This window comes from Tachyglossus aculeatus, chromosome 2 (assembly GCF_015852505.1).
Source record: "Tachyglossus aculeatus isolate mTacAcu1 chromosome 2, mTacAcu1.pri, whole genome shotgun sequence".
Lineage (NCBI taxonomy): Eukaryota > Metazoa > Chordata > Mammalia > Monotremata > Tachyglossidae > Tachyglossus > Tachyglossus aculeatus.
In genome coordinates this window covers 34,506,937-34,519,014 of record NC_052067.1, presented here as the reverse complement: position 1 = coordinate 34,519,014, position 12,078 = coordinate 34,506,937, and the positions used below count along the sequence as shown (strand labels likewise).

Sequence of the window (12,078 nt, the reverse complement as noted above, 5' to 3'; positions counted from 1 at the left end):
ACTGTGAGCCAATGTGGTATTGGGACTTTGTCCAGCCAGATTTGCTTGTATCCACCCCAGTCCATGGTACAGTGCCTGGCACATAGTAAGCACTTAAGTACCTCATTACTGATAAAACGTCATTTAAAATAGACTTTTGGAATGGTTCCGTAACTAATATCCTGCATTTCTTATGCAGTTGGAGCTCCTTTTGATCCTGTCCAAGGAAGTGGAGAGCCAGTGTCTTAAAAAATGACTTCCATCTATCTCTGCAATGCAGCTAGCCTTTCCATTATATTAATTCAAAGCAAGTACCAGGTTTTTGGGAGCGGAGGAATTGTGACTAGCAGAAGGTTCAGTAATCTTTTGTGCTTTTTCCCCGACTTACAAGGAACAAGCAGTGGTACTATGGCCTGTTGGGACATGAGGTTCCAGTTGCCGATTTCCAGCCACTGCCATCCTTCAAGGGCTCGGATCAGACGCCTCCTGATGCATCCTCTGTATCAGTCTTGGGTCATTGCAGGTAAAGTGACACTCTTCCTGTCCAAGAGCTTGGGAACTGGGGGAAAAGTGATTACGTTGCCACCACTTTTGTTTCTTTTCCTTAGGGAACAAATGCTTAATTGTGAAGTAAACTCTTATTTCAGTTTTAATGTAGAACTACTCTGTAGTAGTTTTAGAGCTGCTATATTTGGAATGACCCACAAAGACTTCCCTTGTAGACTTAAGATTATTCTTGATCCTCCCTTCTTTTCTTGCAAAATTGGGTAAAAGTGAATGGATAGGTCAGGTACCTTTGATCTGATTACTACTTTTTCCCAACCAAAAGAAGTAATTGCCAATTAATCGGACAGCTCTTTGGCTGCTTTTCATTAGAATCAGCGGCACTCTACCGACTCGAAGTGTCTGGCCATCTGCACATTAAAGCCATACTTATCCTGGCGATTTTGGACTAATTAGGTAGCATTTCCAGGAAAGAACAAGGGACAGGCAAGCGGTGTTCTATCTCCCGTCGAACCACGTGAACTCAGCCTGCCTTTCCGATACTTCCAGAAAAGTAAAGTGGAGGCTATAATCTCCGTCGGCCCCCCTAAGGGAGGGGAGGGCCCCAATAGAGGTCCCCCTCAATGCTGAGACAAGGTAAAATCTAGTAAAGTGCTGTAAACTCTATGCTGTTCTGACCGAGAGTGGACTCAGTGGATATTTAAAACCACGGGTCCAGGTATCCTTGGTGGTCTGTCCAAGTACTTTCTGGCAGATGTGGTGGCCGTTACGGGAGCCTAGTGGCTCCTGCCACAGCAGCGTTGCTCCCAACTGATCCGATGAGAAGGCCAGGAAAGCACAGCTCCAGAGAGTGGTACAGGAGCCTGCTGTGGGAGTGGTTTGTCTCCCGTGCTCCGCTTCTCGCTGGAACCGTCTCTCACCTCCGAGTCTCCGAATAATCCCCCGTGTGAGTACGGAGGAGGCAGAGGGAGAGAAAAGAGATCATCAGGTGAGACCCTGAGACCACCGCAATTTGATTTCTAAAATAGGTGAAATCCCCGGGATAAAAGAACTGAATAGATTTGTCATTCAGCTCCCAGAAAATGACAATCTCTGAAAGTGCTTATTGAGTTCAAATGGTGGGCAACCACGCTGGAATAAAATGAAATGATACGGGCTAAGTCAACCATGCTGGAATAAACTAAAATGATATGGGCTAAGTCATGCTCAGAGTTGGGGGTTTTGAGGTAGAGGTTTACCTTCTGGCCTGGATAACAAGGTTTTGGGGTCTCTTCTCGGTCTCTCAGTCTTTTTGGCCCAGCGTGACCCTAAAATCGCCAGTTTCCATGATAAATTACCTTCAGTGATGTGCATCATACTAAAGGAAAAAGCAGAGAGGGCCCTAAAGGACTTTGGAATGCACAGCTGCATTGTCTATTCCTCTGCTTAACACACATGGCCCAAATCTAGCTTTTGGTACTAATATGTTAGTGGACAGGTTTTTTTTAAAGCCAAGGAACATTCTGGAATGGTCTAATGCATCCAACCCCTGAGGGAATGTGACTTACCCATCCAGAGTCTCTTTTTTGTCCTTAAGTTGCCTTCAGAGCAAGAGTTCCCAGCCTTTTTGGGCCCTTCCCTCCTCCGTCCAACCGCCGTCTAGCTGGGCGACTTTTCTTTCACCTACAGCCCCGCTACCACCGTGCCAGCCCATTTCTCCAGCAGAGAACTCATGGTCGGAGACCGGCTGTAACGACTTACTGATCGGGAGGGGTGGAATATTAAAAATCGTCTGTCCGTTTTATGCTCGGTCAGTGTCAGTGCAGGAGCATTGAATTACAGAGTTGGAAAGGAGCACCATTACAAAATCTGTTTCCGAATCCGAAGTGCTGACTTGCTCTTTTGGCCGAGCGGTTGCCTGAACGTCTCAGCCAAGTCATCTGCTGTGTGTAATTGTGTTGGCGGTGCTTTCCCTGTAGCTGTTCAAGGCAACAATGAAGTGTCCATGTGGGACATGGAAACCGGTGACAGACGATTCACCCTCTGGGCCAGTAGCGCCCCACCTCTTTCTGAATTACAGGTTTGGCTGCCTTATTCTACTTTACGTTTCTGGTTTTTTGGTGGGGTTTTTTGACTCTAAAACCAGTTATTTCCCCACCTCTCCCCGTATGAGTCCGATGGCCTACTTATGATCTCAACTGGGCTCGTGGGCCACGTTTATTAGAATAAGATGTCGGCAGGGGGGGGGGGGGGGGGGCATTCCATCTTGCGGCTTGCGATTTCCTCATTTCCTTGGAGCTCTGTGGAGGTAATGTGATCTCCTGAAAAGAACAGGGATCGCGTGCTTGAGACTGCAGCTCTGCGCATCTGGCCTGCCCTGTGACCTTGGGCAAGTCACAAAATATCTCCCTGCCCCAGTTTCCTTATCTGAAATGAAGAACGGTGGTTCCTCCCTCTCCCCTCTCATTCTGACCTTAGTAGCCCAATGAAGAACGTAAAAGTTGCTGTGAGAAATAAGTATTATACAGATTTTAATTGTTTTTATAAATATGTGGCTGCCGGTTCAGGAAGCCTGGACAGCATCACCTAAAGTAAAATTGGAATTTCCTTTTAACAAGTAGTCCATCTCTGTCTTGGAGGACTTATTGACCCAGTTTTGCTTTGAGAAGCAGTGCACACAAATGCGGGTGGTCTTTAGCTTTCCATTTAAAGGAAGTTATAGTATAGTGCTCTCTTAATTTCTCCATTTTACCTCGGGACTTTACCAGGGCAGATAAACTAAGATAAGCAGCCAGAGCAGATGGGAGTTGTCTTCCTTTGAATTGTGGTCTCATTTGCAGACTGCCCTGCAGTGAGAATGGAATGAAATGCCTGCAGCACAGAGAGTTCAAACCTATAGGGAAATTAGAAGACAAAGGGAAAACGCGTGCTTGCATATTTTATCTCCCATCTCTGGAGGCAATCAATTTATAATCCGATGTTGCTTAGGGTCAGGTTAACCCATGGCACCAATAATAGTATTCTCCCAAACCAAGTTCCCGGGTTTTGAACTAGCAGCAAGCCTGCAGTGGCAACACTAACCCGCTCCGTTTTACTGTCTCCGGCCAGCCGTCCCCACACAGCGTTCACGGGATATACTGCAGTCCTGCCGATGGGAACCCGATCCTGTTGACGGCAGGCTCCGACATGAAAATAAGGTACGGCTCTTGGGAAGAGGAGGGAGCAAAATTAAAAGTATTTTCCTGAATCTCTTTTGCTGCTCTAACCGAAGGGATTGCATTTTTACTAAGCGCTTAGTACAGTGCTCTGCACACAGTAAGCGCTCAAATATGATTGATTTTTAGATACAGCCTAGCTTTCGGGACGTGCTTGAACTTACGATCGTGGGCCTCACTTTCGACTGAGATCCTTGTCGGCTGGGAACATCTCTACCACCTCTCTTGTTTGCTCCCAAGGGCTTATTCAGTCAGTCGTATTTATTGAGCGCTTACTGTGTGCAGAGCACTGTACTAAGCGCTTGGGAAGTACAAGTTGGCAACATATAGACAACATGTGTGTTGCCAACTTGTACTTCCCAAGCGCTTAGTACAGTACTCTGCACACAGTAAGCGCTCAATAAATATGATTGACTGATATAGAGATGGTCCCTACTCAACAGCGGGCTCACAGTCTAGAAGTGCAGTGCTCTGCAAACAGTAAATGCCCAAGGACCATTGATTGATTTCAGACTCATGATCATAAGGCGTTTGGCAATGTGATGCTTGTCCCAAGCGCTTAGTACAGTGCTCTGCACACAGTAAGCCCTCAATAAATACGATTGAATGAATGTGAGAAATGCAGATTTTTGGACATCTGGTATTCTGCATAGTAGTCTCTTGCTGCAGTCTTTTTTCCACAGTGTTTCTAAGAACTCTCAAAGCTTTTTGATACCCTTTTAGTAATGGGATGGGGAGGAACATATTTCTACATTAAAAATCTAAGACAAGTTGCACACTTATTTTCAGTGATTTTTGGAACTGATCAACTTTTTAAATCCTCTCTTAGATTTTGGGATTTAGCTTACCCTGAGCGATCCTACGTTGTTGCAGGAAATACAGGCTCCCCAACGGTGTCGTACTACAGGAAGATCATTGAAGGCACCGAAGTAGTCCAGGTATAGTATCCGTCGTGCTGTTTTCCTTCAGGTTCTGTAACTAAAGAACTAACAAAATACCTCTCAATCACTGAGGATGCATTTAGGGAAAAAAAATTATCGGGGCTAAAAGCAGGTTGTTTAATGTTTCACATACTGGTTTTTCCTTTGTATTTTCCTTTAGAACCCTCTCTTCCCTTCCCTCTATTCCCCCCCACCAAGAAAAAAATGCCTAGATAGGTGTCTAAAAGGATAAGGTTTATTAGCTTGAAACTCGTCTCCAACCCATTCAGTCACATGTAGAAAAAATTGACATCTCATGGAATTCAAAAGGCAAGAAGAACCAGCTGATTAGGAAGCAACAAAATTCAGCAGGTAAAAAATATCCTCCCTGTACAGTTAGTTCCGCCACAACATGCATTTTGGGTAGAACAGTGCTTTGCACATAGTAAGCGCTTAACAAATGCCATTATTATTATTATTATAGAACATTATTGAGGAATAAGGGACTGTCTGCATACAGTGGCAATAAGGTGCCAGAAGAATTGGTTTTGCACATTGCAAAAGGCGTCAGCTAAGGCTTGGGTTCTGTAATGAGAGTTTCTTCAGGAACACAACGCCCCATGCTAAAGCAGAGTCAGCTGAAAGTGATGGTGGTGGGAGAGGCTTAAGTAAGCCCACAGAAGTCATTTTAATGGGGTTTGGGGAAAGTGGAAGTGGGAATCTGGGGCCAAGAGGAGTTTAACCTCGGCACCCAGAACCACCCGACACTTGGCAAAGGTCTTTAAAATGTTTCCGGAAAGGATAATGGCAAAATGTATTCATTTGTACTTACACAGTTTTCTTTTGTAGCCAGTTCTGCCGTAATGTGTGTTGTCAGTAGGCATCTTGGTGAGGAGACTGTTGGGGAATTAGGGAGCAGTCATCTGACAAGGAAAGCCCCTTGGGCTCCAGGGCACTGAGAAGTACTACAGCGTAGGGCTCTGCAAGAAGACGGCCTCTGCCACAGGGGAAACTCAGTGTAGCTGCACATCTTTCAAGCTCAGGACCTCCATAATCAAAAAGGCGTTTTGCAGTTTCGCAAAATTAGTCTGGCTTCTAGGTTGGTTAAGCTCATAAAAGCATTTTACTTCCCCAAGTGCTTAGAAGTACAGTGCCGTGCACACAGTAGGTAGTGAAGAAAATTCCGTGGATTGAGTGAATACTGTCAATAATGTAACAATAGCATATGAAATATTCCTCTCATCATCCAACCCCTGTCCTCTTGTCTTCCCGGTCACCGAACAGGAAATTCAGAACAAGCAGAAGATCGGGCCCTCGGACGATACCCCACGGAGGGGTCCGGAATCTCTACCCGTTGGCCATCACGACATCATCACCGACGTCGCTACGTTCCAGACCACGCAAGGCTTTATCGTAACTGCTTCTAGAGATGGGATCGTTAAAGTATGGAAATAGAAAAACTGCACTCATTTGTATAGCTGTAATAAGGAAATAAATATTATATTGCATTTTTTTCCTAAAGGCGTAATCCTGTGATATAAAGTCGAAGGCAGTCTCCGTAGGGCTTATCATTTGGTTGACCTACTGACTGAACTCAGTGTATTCTATTATTACTGGACATGCCTTCCGGGGCTCTTCCTCTTTCTTTCTGCTGGAATCACAAGGAAGGTAATAGTTGCTGGGAAGTTTTAGTTCCTAGCTCATGAAGGTAAGGCTCTGGTTCTTGCAATAGTCATGGAATTTTTTTTTTTCCTCTGAGAAGACAGCTGGAATGAGATTCACATTATCATTCATACATTCTGTTAAGCACACTAAGTGGTCCCCCAAAATAAACTCCATTAGAACTCTTTCTTTCAGTGGTATTTTTTGCACGTAATGCTTCCTCCCGAGCAACTTGCTCATGTGGTTCATTGGCTGAGAGCTATAACGCCTGCCCTAACTGCTTTGCTTTTGAAATCGAAGGAGCACATAGCTACAGTTGGAAAAGATCATATCTGATAGTTTTGCTGGATAATTTGTTACCTTACGTTTAAGCCGAGCTTCCGTGTACAACTGGGTAGAAATGCCTATATAGACCAAGGGATTTCCTGACTCAGGTAATCTTAAGGAAACATAAAATGACTACAAGGAAGAAAGCACGTTATGAAGTAAGATGCTTAGGTTGTTTCTCTCTGATATTAATCATTCCCCTACAGCTCAGCGATACATTGCACCTCAGGTGCTAAAATTACCAATTTGATTCTTGACCTGAAAATGAATTTTCTTGAACAAATGAGAACCCATTACCACATCAAGGTTTTAAGAACGACTAACCATATTAAGATCACATTTACTCACAAGAATAATAATGATAATAGGGCATACAATGTGCCAAGCACTGATAAAACCAAGACATCTGTATATGAGAATTGTCTCATTTGGACAAAGCTCTGATTTCCAGGGGCTGCTTTAGGTGTCGATTAGAGCAGAATTGCAAAACTGACAGACAACCCCCACCCTCCGGGCTATCTTCTCTCTGGGTGTAAATCCCACCCAGAGAGCAAATGTCACCAAGGGCCTGATTTAACAACTGGTCCCTAGTGACCTGATGGCAAGAAGCGCAACAGGAATAGATCATGTTTGTCTTTCCCGGATGTCACAAAAATGAAAAAGCAGACCTTAAAGATGCAATATAACATGGAAAAGTACCCATTCATTGCTGTGACATTAGAGAGATCTACCTGATTCGCTCCGTGGTTGTGAGGGAGTTGTGCCTTCATACAGGGAAGAGTTTTAAGGTAGGTCAAGAAGCCAGGTAGCAAAAAGCACCTAAAAATAGTTTCAGGTAGTGTCTGTGGGTATTTAAAAACAGTGTGATGTAGTTAGGAGTAAAGTTGGTGTAGAGAATACAGAATGGAGGGAATGGACAAAATACTGTTCATAATTCTTAGGTACTTACAAATATAATGTGATTTATTTTGCTACTTTATCTTCTTCCCATTTATACCCTTTAAGTATAAGTCCTACATTTTAGAATTTTTATCCATGCATATTTTGATTTCCTCTTTCACCTTCTTCCTGTGGCAAGCTGAGTTCCTTGCTAGGTAAGATGAGGGGTGACACGGAGAGTAGATCTTCCTGATCATCCATTAATACTGTTCATCAAAGTGTAGTTCAGCTCTGGTTTTCAAAATGCAGGAAGTAGTCCACATGAATATTCTTGCTTTCGGCCATTCTGAAAACTCAGATGATAAGATGTCCAGGTTTTGGAGCTGGCTGCAAAAAGGCCCTCACCCACAGGGTCTCCATATGATTAAATTATACTTGTGCTTTCTGCAAGATGAGGTTTGAAGGCAATTTATGCCATTTTGTTTCCAGTTTGAAAGATGCAATGTGAATTTGTGGTTAAAACTTCAATGTTCAAGTCGGCATCGGCTCTGTCTCTTTGCACATACTCTTGGGCGATGCATCTAAGAAACAAGTTTAGCGTTCCGGATGCCAGATTTTCTGAATGCAGATCCATGAGATCCTCGAACAAGTCTACAGAGGGAATAACAATGATAATAATTATAATTACAGTATTTGCTAAGCGCTTACTACGTGCCAAGCACTGTTCTAAGCATTGGGGTAGATACAAGGTAATCAGGTTGTCCCACGTGGGGCTCACAGTCTTCATCCCCATTTTACAGATGAGGTCACCGAGGCCCAGAGAGGAGAAGCAATAAGACACCTTTAGAGTAAGAATCCAGCCATATATCGTGTAATATGAGTAAACGCTAAGTGATTTGAACCATCCCTAATGTATTTTTTAATGTAATTTGGGGCCTTCACTAATTTAAGTTAAGCACCAAGATTAGTAAATATCCCAATCAGGTGCATAGTAATATGCATTGTGAATGTGTGGCTTTCAAAACACAATTAATGCTGTTTGATTGTCCACTTTATGGCTTATCCAGGCCCTTTTCAGTACCTCTCCTCTTGTTCCATTGCCGCTCATATGCTGGGCTGAGAAAAAGTACAAAATTCAACCTCATCCCGTTTGCTACAAATGAGCATCTCTGGAAATAGGTTTGTTGGGGAAGAGGGGCAGTTAGCTTTCACTGTTGGACTTCCAATTTGAAACTGAATTTCAAAGCACATCTGCTAGCTTTAAGAGCTAGCACAACTATATTTGCCTATATTTTCCTGTAATAATAGTAATGGCATTTATTAAGCGCTTACTATGTGCAAAGCACTGTTCTAAGCGCTGGGGAGGTTACAAGGAGGTCAGGTTGACCCACAGGGGGCTCACAGTCTTAATCCCCATTTTACGGATGAGGGAACTGAGGCACAGAGAAATTAAGTGAAATTAACTGTAGGCCGCAGAACCTTCCGTTACCATTGTCGTCCTCACTACAGATGCCCTTTCTGCCCAGAAGACAAACATTTTGGAAATTGGGTTTGGGACAGGTACATTATTCATACGTTGGTTTGTTACTGTTTTCATTTTTCCACTTATTTCCACTTGGCCCTATCCTTCACCCATCTTATGGTTCCCTGACCAGGTAATTTAAGAAACAGGTGGCTGCTTGAATTTGATTGCCTCAGGGACTGATCAGTGCTCTCACTAAATGGCTTCCCAGGAATTTCACTCCGGCTGGCCATCTGTCTCTGAGGTTATTCAACGTCGGATACATTTCCCCTGGCTTTTATCCTGACAAGAACCCGCATCCTCCTGGATTTCTCTAAAGTTCAGAGGTAAGAGAGACAACAACTGCTTTAGCTGTTTCACGTTGTTGCTAAGTCACTGCTGTCAGGTGTGATCCTACTGCTCACATGCATGCCTTGCTCCTGCCAGGCCACAGAGGAGGAACTTTTCCACAACACAAGTAAGGAGAATTAGAGGGTCTGTGTCTGTCGTCTTCTGGGGCAATCAGTTACCACATTTACAGTTACATGACCAGCGGGTTGATAGCCCGAGGGTGCGGTTTCATCTCAAATCTTGCCATCCTACCAGAAGTTTCCACCAAATTGCCAACCCTCATGAGATGCACCAAACGCCCTGAATTTGGACAAATATCCTTAGGCACAATGTGGCGGTGAGGCCACAGCGGGGTTGCCCCAGGACCCTGGAACAGATTCCTCCTCTTATGAATTCAACAGATCAGGCTAGGATCCTTCTGCCTGCTCCTTCCTCTGGGTTCAGCCCTACACGAGGGAGGCTAGAAATACTTGCAGTCCCCCGGAAACACCAGTTTCCCAGTTTTCCAGTTTCCAGGATAATCTGACATTTGCCTTGAGGAGGCATTTGCTGCTGGACAGCTCCCTGCTGTCTGGTGAAAAAAACTTTCTGAATCCAGGGGCATTATGCTACATTTCCAGAGGCTTTGGCAAGACGGAGAAACTCCTCTCCTCCGGCCGATTCCTCGGTATGGGCCGGGGACTGGAGATCGGGAACAACCCCCGGTTCAAGCCCCACAAGACACACTTCTAACCAACACTAATCATTCCAGAATCACAGAATCATTAACTAATTCACTAATCACAGAAGCAGCTGTGGCTTAGTGGAAAGATCATGGGCTTTGGAGTCAGAGGTCATGGGTTCGAATCCCAGCTCTGCCACTTGTCAGCTGTGTGACTTTGGGCAAGTCACGTCACTTCTCTGGGCCTCAGTTCCCTCATCTGTAAAATGGGGACTAAGACTGTGAGCCCCATGTGGGACAACCTGATAACCTTGTATCTTCCCCAGCGCTTAGAACAGTGCTTTGCACATAGTAAGCGCTTAGCAAATACCATCATTATCATTATTCTTATTATTATTATTCCCAGAGGCAGTAATGAATGAGCGGCACCCGCTTCTCCAACCGCTTGCTCGGAGAAATAGGGCCGAGATGCTAGAACTGGAAAAATGGGAACAGCAGAGACAAAGTCACAGCAGCGTACGAAAGACAAGGGGTTGGGGAACAGGAAAACATGCTTCCCTTAGAATCCTGGTGAGCATTCACACCCCCGTGAAGTAGCTGTAGAAAAGTAAGAGTCATTGGAGAGCATCAGGAAGGGGGTTCCCTCACTTACAGGGTGTTTTGTTGTTTTAGAGGGAGCTTCAGGTCGGAGCTGAGTTGAGCACATTTTGTCCTGAAGTGATTCGGTGGGTACTTGTTGATCTCACCTGATGGAAAAACATGGTACGTTTAGTCAACATCTAACCCTAACATCTAATCAGTTGGGGAGCAACCTGGTTAAGTGGATAGAGCACAGGCTTTGGAGTCAGAGGTCATGGGTTCTAATCCCAGCTCCGCCACTTGTCAGCTGTGTGACTTTGGGCAAGTCACTTCTCTGTGCTTCAGTTCCCTCATCTGTAAAATGGGGATTAAGATTGTGAGCCCCACGTGGGACAACCTGATCACCTTGTATCCGCCCAGCGCTTAGAACAGTGCTTTGCACATAGTAAGCACTTAAATACCATTATTATTATTACTATTTTTATTAACCCCACCAACCCCACTGCCAAACTTACTAAATGAATAACATAGCTCATCCCTTATTTCAGCGAGACACAGAGCCTGAGTGGGAAGGGTACACGCAAGTGGAATTTCCACGAGTCGTCTCGTCTTTCCAGGAGGTTTTGCCACAAGGTCGTGAGATCTCTGGGAAACCACAAAGCCCCTTTGGCTTCTCCAGATGGACAATCACATTCACCCCCTTCTAGACTGTGAGCCCACTGTTGGGTAGGGACCATCTCTATATGTTGCCAGCTTGTACTTCCCAAGTGCTTAGTACAGTGCTCTGCACACAGTAAGAGCTCAATAAATACGATTGATTGATTGATTCACCCCCTCCTTTGTCAGCTGGGAAAAGTGGTCAGAGTCTGTTTTCTATGTTATTCTTAATTTCCATTGATAACACCTTGATAACTGTTTTTAAACAATGTATTTCTGGAGATGGTTCAAGAGGGTCACACCTTAGCTCACTTCTCGTTCCACTTTCCTGCTGCTCCTAGTTAGTGATTCTTTACAGTTCCTTCATAATCTCCTTCCCCTTCTACCCTCAGTCCCTACTAAAGCTTCAGTATCTTCCCCAGATTTTCTCTTTGGCAATGACTTCCTCATCCCCCATTTCCACCTTTCTACCCCTCTTCCTCCCTCAGGTACACAGCTACCTAAAAGCAGGATTTCACCCAGAAGACAACTGCAGGCTGTACAGAATAATAATAATAATATTTGTTAAGCATTTACTATGTGCCAAGCACTGTTCTAAGCACTGGGGTAGATACAAGGTCATCAGGTTGTCCCACATGGGGCTCACAGGCTTCATCCCCATTTTACAGATGAGGGAACTGAGGCCCAGAGAAGTGAAGTGACTCACCCAAGGTCACCCAGCAGACGAGTGGCAGAGCCAGGATTAGAACCCATGACCTCTGACTCCCAAGCCCAGGCTCTACATCAGGTTCAGAGCCCCATTTTCCGCCTTACTAAGTTGATATACGTTCGACATGTAACAGACTTTTCACCTAAACTTGACAA

At 44.7% G+C, this 12,078-nt stretch overlaps 2 protein-coding genes across 2 annotated transcripts in view; one reads left to right on the top strand and one right to left on the bottom strand.

Moving 5' to 3' along the window:
* The window catches only part of PIK3R4 (phosphoinositide-3-kinase regulatory subunit 4), a 55,557-nt gene extending 49,111 nt beyond the window's left edge, over positions 1-6,446 (top strand). Inside the window, exons 16-20 of the mRNA XM_038766524.1 lie at positions 371-502; positions 2,442-2,542; positions 3,571-3,659; positions 4,507-4,615; positions 5,882-6,446. Of these exons, the coding sequence (XP_038622452.1) occupies positions 371-502; positions 2,442-2,542; positions 3,571-3,659; positions 4,507-4,615; positions 5,882-6,052 (602 nt within the window). The 3' untranslated portion in view covers positions 6,053-6,446. The remainder of the gene's footprint in view (positions 1-370; positions 503-2,441; positions 2,543-3,570; positions 3,660-4,506; positions 4,616-5,881) is intronic.
* A 1,077-nt stretch (positions 6,447-7,523) lies between these two features.
* Positions 7,524-12,078, bottom strand: part of LOC119921851 (collagen alpha-6(VI) chain-like) — a 74,951-nt gene continuing 70,396 nt past the window's right edge. The window contains exons 35-36 of the mRNA XM_038741859.1: positions 10,631-10,724; positions 7,524-8,116 (exon numbers count right to left, since the gene is read on the bottom strand). Coding sequence (XP_038597787.1) covers positions 8,047-8,116; positions 10,631-10,724 — 164 coding nt within the window. The 3' untranslated portion in view covers positions 7,524-8,046. The remainder of the gene's footprint in view (positions 8,117-10,630; positions 10,725-12,078) is intronic.